Source organism: Podarcis cretensis, assembly GCF_951804945.1.
Source record: "Podarcis cretensis genome assembly, chromosome: 4".
Classification (NCBI taxonomy): Eukaryota; Metazoa; Chordata; class Lepidosauria; order Squamata; family Lacertidae; genus Podarcis; species Podarcis cretensis.
Genome location: NC_137173.1, coordinates 9,694,716 through 9,706,826, shown reverse-complemented (window position 1 = coordinate 9,706,826; position 12,111 = coordinate 9,694,716). Strand labels below are relative to the sequence as shown.

Sequence of the window (12,111 nt, the reverse complement as noted above, 5' to 3'; positions counted from 1 at the left end):
GAAATGGGCTGGGGCCTCCTCCCTCAACTGTGCGGTAGATAGAAAGGCAAAAGTCAGAGCTGGAGGTCTCAGCTAGAAGCTAGAACCAGGCAGTAGGCTGGGAAGCTGGGAGACAGAGAGAGCCATGCCTGATTTCTGTTTGAAGCCAAGGCTGTGGCAATGGGAGACGCATGGCCCACATGGGGTGACAATGCTGTGAGCCCCTTCATCGTAGGCTCAGGTTGTATATGTGTGTCAATAAACCCTATATCCTAAATATAATAATCCTAAATATAATCCTAAATATAATATATCACCTTGCCGACAAAGGTCCGTATAGTTAAAGCTATGGTTTTCCCAGTAGCAATGTATGGAAGTGAGAGCTGGACCATAAAGAAGGCTGATTGCCAATGATGCTTTTGAATTCTGGTGCTGGAGGGGAGACTCTTGAGAGTCCCATGGACTGCAAGAAGATCAAACCGATCCATTCTGAAGGAAATCAGCCCTGAGTGCTCACTGGAAGGACAGATCCTGAAGCTGAGGCTCTAATACTTTGGCCACCTCATGAGAAGAGAAGACTCCCTGGAAAAGACCCTGATGTTGGGAAAGATGGAGGGCACAAGGAGAAGGGGACGACAGAGGACGAGATGGTTGGACAGTGTTCTCGAAGCTACCAGCATGAGTTTGACCAAACTGCGGGAGGCAGTGGCAGACAGGAGTGCCTGGCGTGCTCTGGTCCAGGGGGTCATGAAGAGTCGGACATAACCAAACAACTAAACAACAACAACAAATATCCTAAATATACCACAGTCTCCAATGCCCCTCATTCCATAGAAACTGAACCCTGGGCAAGTGTCTGGAACCCCTGGAATCTTGCAGCGCCCAGTGATTGGGGTGTCAACAGTACATTACAAAGAAGCATCCCTTTCCACATTTACGAACTTGCCTTCTAGGATGGGATTGGCTTCCAGCACTTGCTGTTCGATCCAAGAGTGCTGCCCGCTGATCGCGGCCAGGAACTGCAAAATCAGTTTGGTGCTTTCTGTCTTCCCTGCGCCCGACTCACCGCTGCGACAAAAACAACAACAAAATTGGGTGTAACCATACGGCCAAATCTCGTCAAGACGAAGGACAGCAAAGCTTCTGTGCCTCCAGTTTCCTCACTTCTGTGGTTCTCCACGATCCCAGAGCAGTGCCAGATTTACGTAGAAGCTAAACAAGCTATAGCTTAGGGCCCCACTCTCTTGGGGACCCCCCAAAAAATTAAAGGGAAAAAAACCTGGATGTACATTTCCAAAGTGGGACATGGGTGGCGCTGTGGGTTAAACCACAGAACCTAGGGCTTGCCGATCAGAAGGACAGCGGTTCGAATCCCCATGACAGGATGAGCTCCCGTTGCTCGGTCCCTGCTCCTGCCCACCTAGCAGTTCGAAAGCACGTCATAGTGCAAGTAGATAAATAGGCAGGAAGGTAAACGGCATTTCTGTGTGCTGCTCTGGTTCGCCAGAAGTGGCTTACTCATGCTGGCCACATGACCCAGAAGCTGTACGCTGGCTCCCTCGGCCAATAAAGTGAGATGAGCACTGCAACCCCAGAGGCGTCCACGACTGGACCTAATGATCAGGGGTCCCTTTACATTTCCAAAATATAAGATAAAGAACAAATAAAATAAAACCTACACACAGCAAGAGTGTTTTGTTTTATGTTGTGTAGGCTCCTATGATGTACGTCATGGGCCCCGCCTGATAGCCTGCTCCCTAAAATATCACTGTTTCGCTCCTTTATATATATAGGGTGCCTATATTCTGCATGGACTGCTTGCATGGCAACATGTGCAAATGGCTTGAGAGACCTATTAGGTCCATAAATTACCATGTAGCATATATTCAACACAAAAAGCAGTGACAATTTGTTGTTGGCAAAGGACAGCTGGACATTTAAAGGGCCCCATTACCTTGAGTAGCTTAAAAGGTAAAGGTACCCCTGCCCATACGGGCCAGTCTTGACAGACTCTGGGGTTGTGCGCCCATCTCACTTAAGAGGCCAGGGGCCAGCGCTGTCCGGAGACACTTCCGGGTCACGTGGCCAGCGTGACATCGCTGCTCTGGCGAGCCAGAGCCGCACACGGAAACGGCGTTTACCTTCCCGCTGGTAAGCGGTCCCTATTTATCTACTTGCACCCGGAGGTGCTTTCGAACTGCTAGGTTGGCAGGCGCTGGGACCGAGCAGCGGGAGCGCACCCCGCCGCAGGGATTCGAACCGCCGACCTTTCGATCGGCAAGTCCTAGGCGCTGAGGCTTTAACCCACAGCGCCACCTGCGTCCCCTTGAGTAGCTTAGGGCCTCATCAAACCTAAATCCGGCCCTGTCCCAGACCATAGCTGTCAACGTTTCCCTTTTTTAAAGGGAAATTCCCTTATTCCGAATAGGATTCCTCGCAAGAAAAGGGAAACGTTGACAGCTATGTCCCAGACACAGGGAGATGTAAAAGACAGCTTCTAGGACCCACGGGGGAATTTAGTGTGAGTCTTCAGACTGGACCCCCAAAGGGAATTTTCTCCCGAAACAGCTGCATGTGGAGGAGCAACTGCATGTGGAGGAGCGGAGACGTGAACCCGGTTCCCCAGATTACGAACCCGGTTCCCCAGATTACGAGACTACCGCTCTTAACCACTACACCATACTGGCCTTGGCGTCAGTCTTGGGTAAAGTGGACCAGCAGCTGGAACTCCTGACTTCATGGGCCACAGCTCCTTCAAAGCAAAGAGATGGAGCTTTTGACAGCCACGTACCTGTGGAATCAATCCACTCACCTTATAATGCAACACTGATCTTTGTTGTTCCTCTGCATGTTAAAGTAGCAGTTGTCTGCGATGGCGAAAATGTGCGGGGGCATCTCCCCAATTTTTTTGTTGGTGTAGAGGCGGATCTGTTCTGGTGAGTAGATCGGAAGCAGCTGGTAAGGGTTCACAGCCACCAATATTGAGCCGGTGTAAGTCTGGAAAGAGGAAAGACTTGTTCACACAAGGATAAAAACGTAAGAACAGCTCTGTTGGATAGGGACGGATGAATTGGTCAATTTCAGTTTCTTTCTGCTTCTCGGTTTTTTAGCTGTTAGATGAAATCCCTAGATTTCCGCAGCAGTTTGCATTTTTTTACAAAAAGCCCTCATGTGCATCTTTATGTATGCGATTTTGCATTAAAACACACACACTTTTGCAAGCAACTTTCCCTAATAAAATGCATTTTATGTCTTCTTGTCGTTGATAATATGCAGTTTTATGCACGCTTTCTTCTAATATTCTTAATTTATTCAGTGGTATACTCTAACGAATGTCCACTTTTTCATACACATTCTTTGGTTGCTTCCGTGTGCCCTAAATTACTGGAAGGAATTATTGGATCTTTGCAGAAAACCAAACCTGTTGCTATTTTTAATGAATGTTTATTGGGAGCACGTAAATAGAAGTTCAAGGACTTAAATACTCCGGGGAATTAGAATATATTCTACAACCTAAACAATGGAAAATTGCTTTGGAATCCATACGAAATGTTCCTTGAGACTTAAAATTGAGATGGATTCAACAGAGAATTGCTATTTTGAGTATACTGGACTCCACAATGACTTTACAGGAAGGCATTGTTAAATCACTATAGTTTCTATGGCTAGCAGAAGGAACAAAACAATAAAATCACATCATTACTCAGTGCCATTGTTTCTGTACATGCAAAAAATGGTGTCATGCACAGGCAGTTAGGCAAAGCTTTTGGTGATGCTCGTTTCACCAGAACGTGAATATTAAGAAACAACTCCCAATACCAGTCTTCTCCCTCGTTTAGACACAGTTTGCTGCCAGTTCCTTGTTGTTAGCAAAGCCGCACAGCTGCATAGCAAGCCAATGGAGGATGAGGTTTAAACAAATGAGTTTACAAAGCAAATGCAGACAGATGGAAGAACTCCACAGCGCTGAGTATCAATGAAGGGCCAAGCAGGTCACAATGAGATGACAAGGCTTTTTTGTTTGGCGTGTGTGAAAATGGGATGGCTCAGCATTTTGGCTAGTTAGACTTACCCTCCCACCGCAGTTGGTCTAAAATTTGAAAAGCAGAGGCAGAGGGGAAAACATGTCTGTTATCAGCAGATCACAAAACTCTTTGTCAAAGTCAAAGACATCCAAGGAAAGGAGGAGGAGGAGGGAAGAGGAAAAGGATGCTCTGCGCTGTCCCATGGCTGAGCATGTGATTTTCTAAGAGGCATAAACCGCAAACTGACACATACGGTACAAGGCATCTATGACAATGTTGGGATTGTAACCTGCCCCATCAACCTCATTTGGGGCATGAGTTTGAATGGCATGACCTGCCAACTGCCAGGATCGGAAGCGGGCAAAGAATCAGGGGACATGGAGATGGCATCTTAGGTCAATGTCCCATCCACTCTTGAGTTTGTTTAAAATCTAAAACAGCTTATCTTGTATTCCTTTCTTTGAATTTGTGCCATGTAGGTTTTTTAAACCTTTTTGTAAAGGCAACACGAGAATTTTCACAGCTGAGTCCTCAACTGTGCTTTGCTTCTTTTAAGCTGGGCTTTGTCTAAAACTTGCCATTTAGTTTTTTCAAACATATTTTGTAAATTCAGTATTAGAAACTGTACCTTTGAGTCCTCAGTCCTTTATTACTGCGCGTTGCTTCACCTAGGTCGAGCTAGGATTATAATACTTCAGAATTTTTGGGAGTTCTACCCCCTTTTTTGAATTTTTGGTCATTTAAGGTTTATGATTTTTCTATTTCCTTCTGAGGAAACTGAATACTTCAGTGAAATGAGGTTTGGAGCCGGCATCCCATTAAGGCTTTGTTCAATTTGAAGTTTTTCTAATTTTTTCCTTAAACTTTTTGATTTTTACTATTTAGTTTATTTCCATAAGATAATATTTCTAGTTGATTACTTCTCGTTTCAGGGATTTTCTCGGTATTTCATTTGTTTTGTGCAATTTCTCGGTTCTGTGGTTGTCTTTTTCCTACTGGGAATAGGATTTATGCAGATATTAGACCCGACAGAACCTTTTTTTGCTTGGTAAATTACAAATTTCGGTTGGAAGGGGAAGGCCTTCAGCAGACACAGAAAAAGACAACAGTGCCTAATATACATGGGGAGAGGAGTTCCAAAGGACAGGTGCCCAACTCCTATACTGTGCTGAATAGGCTTCATGATAAGATGATAAGATGGTCTCTGCTGGAATCCTATCCTTGCAGAGCGCAGCGGTTGGTCGGGTAAATAAGGGCCAAGTCAATCTTTTAGATACCCCGGTCTCTCGGGCTGTGTAAAGGTAAGATAGGTATGTAAAACCCTGGATGGTTAAGTCCAGTCAAAGGCGACTATGGGTTTGTGACGCTCATCTTGCTTTCAGGCTGAGGGAGCCAGCGTTTGTCCACAGACAGCTTTCCAGGTCATGTTGCCAGGAGGACTAAACTGCTTCTGGCGCGACGGGACACCGTGCCGGAAACCAGAGCAGCGCATGGAAACGCCATTTATCTTCCCGCTGGAGTGGTACCTATTTATCTACTTGCACTGGTGTGCTTTCGAACGGCTAGGTGGGCAGGAGCTGGGACAGAACAATGGGAGCTCACCTTGTCACGGGGATTCGAACCACCGGCCTTCTGATCAGCAAGCCCAAGAGGCTCAGTGGTTTAGACCACAGCGCCACCCGTGTCCAGTGACACAGGTCCCCAGGCTGTGTAGGGCTGCATTGACCTAAAACACACCCTTAAACTTAGCCCAAGAGCTGATTTGCAGCCATTGCGACGCTTCCAATATTTGATGCTTGGCAGTTGCTGATGCAACAGTGCCCTATAGATTTACAACGTCCTTCTGGACAGCTCCACTCCTTTGAGAGACACAGCTAGACAACTGCCCCCTCAAATGTGATGCTGACGAGTTAACCATTGGGACTCATTGCTTAAGAAGGCCAAAGCGTATGGGTCTTGGGGGTGGGGGTGGGGGTGGGGGTGGGGGTGGGGGAGCGATTCAGTAAGAACCATCAAGGAGCCTAGGGTTGCTAATCTGATGAAAAATTCATTGCTGCTTCAGGGTGAACCTTCCACGAAGAGACTGATATGCAGGCCAGTGTTTCATGCACTTAATGAAAAGTTAATGCGCTGCGCTGAGGCCGGAGTGCTCAGATGCCTGTGGTCACACCAAGATGTGGCTCCCTCTTCTCCTCCTCAACCCCCACCCACCCACAAATGCAAATTTAAATTCTAAGCAGAGGCAGGACTCAGCGGTGGAAGAGCATGGGGCTGTTTCTCACACATACAAGATAATAATAACATAATAAGGTAAAGGTAAAGGGACCCCTGACTATTAGCTCCAGTCGTGGCCGACTCTGGGGTTGCTGCGCTCATCTCGCTTTATTAGCCGAGGGAGCTGGTGTACAGCTTCCGGGTCATGTGGCCAGCAGGACTAAGCCGCTTCTGGCGAACCAGAGCAGTGCACGGAAACGCCGTTTACCTTCCCGCCAGAGTGGTACCTATTTATCTACTTGCACTTTGATGTGCTTTCAAACTGCTAGGTTGGCAGGAGCAGGGACCGAGCAACGGGAGCTCACCTTGTCACAGGGTTTAGAACCGCCGGCCTTTCGATCGGCAAGCCCTAGGCTCTGTGGTTTAACCCACAGCGTCACCTGCGTCCCTAGGCGACCCTAGCAGACCCTATAAAAGGGCTAATCATGCAGCTATCTTCCCTTTTTTTGCATTTTTTTGCTCTTTTGCTCTCTGCTGGCTCTTAGCCTGAGTCTGAGGCTACAAAGTCTGAGGCTTCTCTACAAACGTAAAGATAAAGCCTGCCTTCGCAATACTACTGTGGACTGAATGTAAGTAAACTTTACTCTTACTTTCAATCAAGATTGTCATGTTATTATACCTGAATTTTAAATTGGTTTTTGTTTGTTTTTTTAATTGTAATTTTACTGGTGTTAGCCGCCCTGAGCCTGGGCGGGGTATAAATAAATTATTATTATTATTATTATTATTATTATTATTATTATTATGATGAAATAAAAGGGGAAACTTACCAGGAACAAGCCAGACTGGATTGCTTAACTTAAATGATTCCAACGAATCCATCAACTTGCTTCCAGCAATGCGCAATGCACAATGTGCTCTGCTGCTTACTCACTAGCGTGAGTGAGGAGGGATAATACTGAATCAATATACCCTCTCCTACTTTCCTCAACATTCCCACACTTTTCAGTGGCAGCCCTCCGTTTGTGTAACCCCGGTGGGTTGCGTCTGTCTCCCCCAACATGGACTTCCAGGAGGGATTTAATAATTTAATAATACTGTCCTCTGGTAGCTCTGAAAACATCATCGTAGAGACTGCTTTTAACTATCTTTAGAATGCTTTTTTAGAATGCTTTTTTAAAATGCTTTTGAATTATGGTGCTGGAGGAGACTCTTGAGAGTCCCACGGACTGCAAGAAGATCAAACTGATCCATTCTGAAGGAAATCAGCCCTGAGTGCTCACTGGAAGGACAGATCCTGAAGCTGAGGCTCCAATACTTTGGCCACCGCATGAGAAGAGAAGACTCTCTGGAAAAGACCCTGATGTTGGGAAAGATCAAGGAGAAGGGGACGACAGAGGACGAGATGGTTGGATAGTGTTCTCAAAGCTACCAGCATGAGTTTGACCAAACTGCGGGAGGCAGTGGAAGACAGGAGTGACTGGCGTGCTCTGGTCCACGGGGTCACGAAGAGTTGGACACGACTAAACGACTAAACAACAACAGAATGCTTTTTAAAATGGTGGTGGTAAGGATTGTTGGGACGCAGGTGGCGCTGTGGGTTAAAGCCTCAGCGCCTAGGGCTTGCCGATCGAAAGGTCGGCGGTTCGAATCCCTGCGGCGGGGTGCGCTCCCGCTGCTCGGTCCCAGCGCCTGCCAACCTAGCAGTTCGAAAGCACCTCCGGGTGCAAGTAGATAAATAGGGACCGCTTACCAGCGGGAAGGTAAACGGCGTTTCCGTGTGCGGCTCTGGCTCGCCAGAGCAGCGATGTCACGCTGGCCACGTGACCCGGAAGTGTCTCCGGACAGCGCTGGCCCCTGGCCTCTTGAGTGAGATGGGCGCACAACCCCAGAGTCTGTCAAGACTGGCCCGTACGGGCAGGGGTACCTTTACCTTTACCTTTAAGGATTGTTATGGGTGGGTTCGCCACCCTGGGCTCCCTTTGGGAGGAAGGGTGGGATATTAACAGAACAAATAAATGAATAAATTGTTGTTGTTGTTAAGATTTCCTGCAAATAAAGTCTGATTAAGAGGGGATGAGTCTGGGACAGACACAGGGAGCAAAAGGGAGGCATGACCTATTGCGACACTCACGTAAATCAGGTGTTCCCGGTAGCGGATGAGCAGGTTGCGGAGGATGCCTGCCTCGTTCAGGTCTCCCAGACGGATCATGTCCTCCACCCCATGGATGGAGGTGGGGTGCATAGGCTTGATGTGGCTGGCATTCTGGGGGGAGATCCAGTGCTCCTGCAAAAGGGCAGGGGGGAGAGCAGAGTGTGCCGGCAGTTAGAATGAGACAAGAAAAAGCAGACAGCGTGATCAGGTGTAACAGCATTTGCAGAGGTTCGTGGGGCCGGTTAGATCACGCAAGTCGAGTCCAGGGAGGAATGCCCTGGCGACGCTTTACTGAGCAAAGTGAACAAAAAGAGCGTATAATTTGAGGAGGGAGGTGGTTTTGCTAAACAAGCGGAGGAGAAGCTTCCTCTGAATTGCACAGCCAATTGGAGCACTTGTCAATAATAATAATAATAATAATAATAATAATAATAATAATAATAAAAATAAATTATTTATAGCCCGCCCTCCCCAGCCAAAGCCGGGCTCAGAGTGGCTAACAACAGTAAAATAATACAGCATTCTAAAATCAATTCATTCTAAAATCAGTTCAAATCAAATTAATGGTAACCATTGGGCTAGAGTTCTATGAGGATTACCAAAGGAGGAGGGTCAGACTGTGCCCTGGCCAAAGGCCTGATGGAACAGCTCTGTCTTGCAGGCCCTGCGGAAAGATGTCAAGTCCCGCAGGGCCCTAGTCTCTTGTGACAGCGTTCCACCAGATCGGGGCCACGTCCAAAAAAGCCCTGGCTCTGGTTGAGGCCAGTCTAACCTCCCTGTGGCCCAGGACCTCCAAGATATTTTTGTTTGAAGACCGTAAGGTCCTCCGTGGGACATACCAGGGGAGGCGGTCCCGTACGTACGAGGGTCCTAGGCCATATAGGGCTTTAAAGGTCTAAACCAGCACCCCCATAAGGAGTCTCGGCGCGGCATTCTGCACCCACTGGAGTTTCTGGGTCAGTCTCAAGGGCAGCCCCACATAGAGCGAGTTACAATAATCAAGCCTGGAGGTGACCGTCGCATGGATCACAGTGGCTAGGTCAGGGCGAGAGAGGTAAGGAGCCAACTGCTTAGCTTGGCGGAGATGAAAAAATGCCGCCTCTGTAATCTTCATGCCTGGTTGGTAAACAACATTTCCAACACACACACACACACACACAGTTCTGAGTAGTTGACTGGGAATAGAATTACCGTAACTCCCAAATTACAAATTGAATGATCCCTGCTGTTGCACTTCCAACAGGACACTTAAAGATTGCAGGGAAGCAATTTGCAAGTGGATTTAATAAAATACCGTATTTTTTGCTCTATAAGACTCACTTTTTCCCTCCTAAAAAGTAAGGGGAAATGTGTGTGCATCTTATGGAGCGAATGCAGGCTGCGCAGCTATCCCAGAAGCCAGAACAGCAAGAGGGATCACTGCTTTCACTGCGCAGCGATCCCTCTTGCTGTTCTGGCTTCTGAGATTCAGAATATTTTTTTTCTTGTTTTCCTCCTCCAAACACTAGGTGCGTCCTGTGGTCTGGTGCGTCTTATAGAGTGAAAGATACGGTAATATTTGCTGAACATCTGGTTGCAAATGGAGTCTGCTTAAGCACTCGTGTTCCTCAATACAAAATAGAGATCTCTCACAGCAGAGCAAGACCTAGGAGGAAGACACAGCCAGAATAAGACCGTCCATTTCCATTTCCATCTTACTTACATTTCCTTCATCGTCTAGAACCTGGATTTGCCCAGAATCACACAGCTTGACCACTGCTCCGATGGGAACATCAAATTCCCGCCCGGTCTTCAGGTCCATCCATACATAATCTCCCTGGAAGGAAACACAAGGGGAAATTTAATTTTTGAGGAAATGCAATGGAAAACAAGCAAAGGAGAGCAGGACTGCAGGTGAAGCGGTAATAATAATAATATTAATAATATTAATAGGAGCTTAAGCAGACAGAATATGCTCAGCTTGCACATTTAACATATAGAATAAGAGAACAAGAAGAACATACATTTAGAGAAAATTGGAAAACGTTTGTTGAATATATGGTAGATAATTGTGTACAGCTGAAAACGTTGGCAGCATTAAGATAAATTCAACAGTGTGAATAAGTTTTGATGGATGTAATAATGACGGAATACTGAATGGTTTCACTTATGTAAAATATGCAGGGATTTATGATATGTAAAATGAACCATGGAAAGAGAAGGAGGGAAGTCACTGATATTTTAAGGTTGTAAAAGTGAGTGTTTTAAATTGTAAAACAGAAAATTCAATAATAATAATAATAATAATAATAATAATAATATAAAAAGCTGGGTCTTTAGCATATGACAAAAGCTGTACACTGAAGGCACCAGGCACGGTCAGAAGAAAGATATCAAACACACATTTCTCTTGCTGCCTTTGTGATGCATGAACTCTCCACGCACCTAGAATTTCAAGAAGGAGATGTATGACTTTGACCTTTGTACACTAAACAAGAATTGCAAAGAGGCACTTTTTCCGGCTTAGTGGAAAGCTAACAAAGCAATTTCTAGCAAATCCCCCAAAATTTGCTGGATTTTTTCTTTTCTTTTCTCGAATTTATTGTGTCTCTGATTTATTATCTGAAATAAAAATGCTCTTTCCATCCAGGCTGAGGCAGAACTATTGAACAGGCTCCGTGCTGGACGTTTGAGGGTTAAAGCTGAATTAAAATTAATTTACAGTTTTGAAATACATTTGTTCTGAAAAAAAGGAAACGATGAGGAGAGGCAGGACTGAGATGTGGAGATATGCTTCAGAGGTCTGGGGAGCTCCAGAAAATCAATAATTATAATTTGGATTATAATTTGTTTTTTTTTATTTTTGTTTTTTTAATTTTTATTGGATTATTATGACTGTATATATTAATTGGATGTTTTTTATTTGAAAATTAATAAAATGCTTTTTTAAAAAAATGGAATACATTTGTTCTACGGCTTCAGTTTATGAGATTACTTTATATGACTCTGTAACAACAACAACAGCAACAACAACAAAGGCACTAGATTCTAAATGAACATGCTAAACATGCAGGTATATTTCACATTACATCTCTATTGTCTTTTTAGCAACAAGTGGAAGCCTGCTTTTAAAAATCTGAATCTGTATCTGCAGTGGATTTGAAATTGTGACGTAGTGCTGGACTAAGACTTGGAGGAGCAAGGTTCAAATCCCCACTCAGTCAAGAAGCTGAGGGACTTAGGGCCAGTTCCTGTCTCTCAGCCTAGCCTAACTCACAGGACTGTTGTGAGGAATGGGGAAAACCAGGTATGACGCTTCCTTGAGCTCCTTGGAAGAAAGGTGGGTTAGGAATCTAAGGAAGGAAAGAAATCAAATTTCTTATTCAATTTATATCCTGCTCATCCTCCGGAAGGGGCCCAGGGTGGCAACACACACAAAATATAAAACAATTAGAACATCTAAAAAAACAATTCCAATACAGATGCAGACTGGAAAAGATCACACATGAATTGTGCCATGAAATTCTGAATTCTGAATTTATTGTTATTCACGTTTTATACTGTATTTTATGCTGGTTTTTTTTGTTGCATCAATTAAGTGTTTTAAATTTGTTGTTAACCGCCCTGAGCCCAGTTTTCTGAACCGGGAAGGGTGGGGTATAAATATTTTATTATTATTATTATTATTAATTATTTATTAAATGCCAACAGTTCCCTTCAGCTCTCTATATTGGACAAACAGGCCAAACCCTATGCCAA

General features: G+C 45.2%; 1 protein-coding gene across 2 annotated transcripts in view; it reads right to left on the bottom strand.

Annotated features, from left to right (window-relative positions):
- The window catches only part of MYO7A (myosin VIIA), a 183,702-nt gene that overhangs the window by 111,422 nt on the left and 60,169 nt on the right, over positions 1–12,111 (bottom strand). For both annotated transcript variants that reach the window (XM_079973282.1, XM_079973283.1), the window contains 4 exons: positions 10,076–10,189; positions 8,353–8,505; positions 2,792–2,976; positions 926–1,047 (listed from right to left, as the gene is read on the bottom strand). In XM_079973282.1, coding sequence (XP_079829408.1) covers positions 926–1,047; positions 2,792–2,976; positions 8,353–8,505; positions 10,076–10,189 — 574 coding nt within the window. Of the gene's footprint in view, positions 1–925; positions 1,048–2,791; positions 2,977–8,352; positions 8,506–10,075; positions 10,190–12,111 lie in introns of those variants that run through there.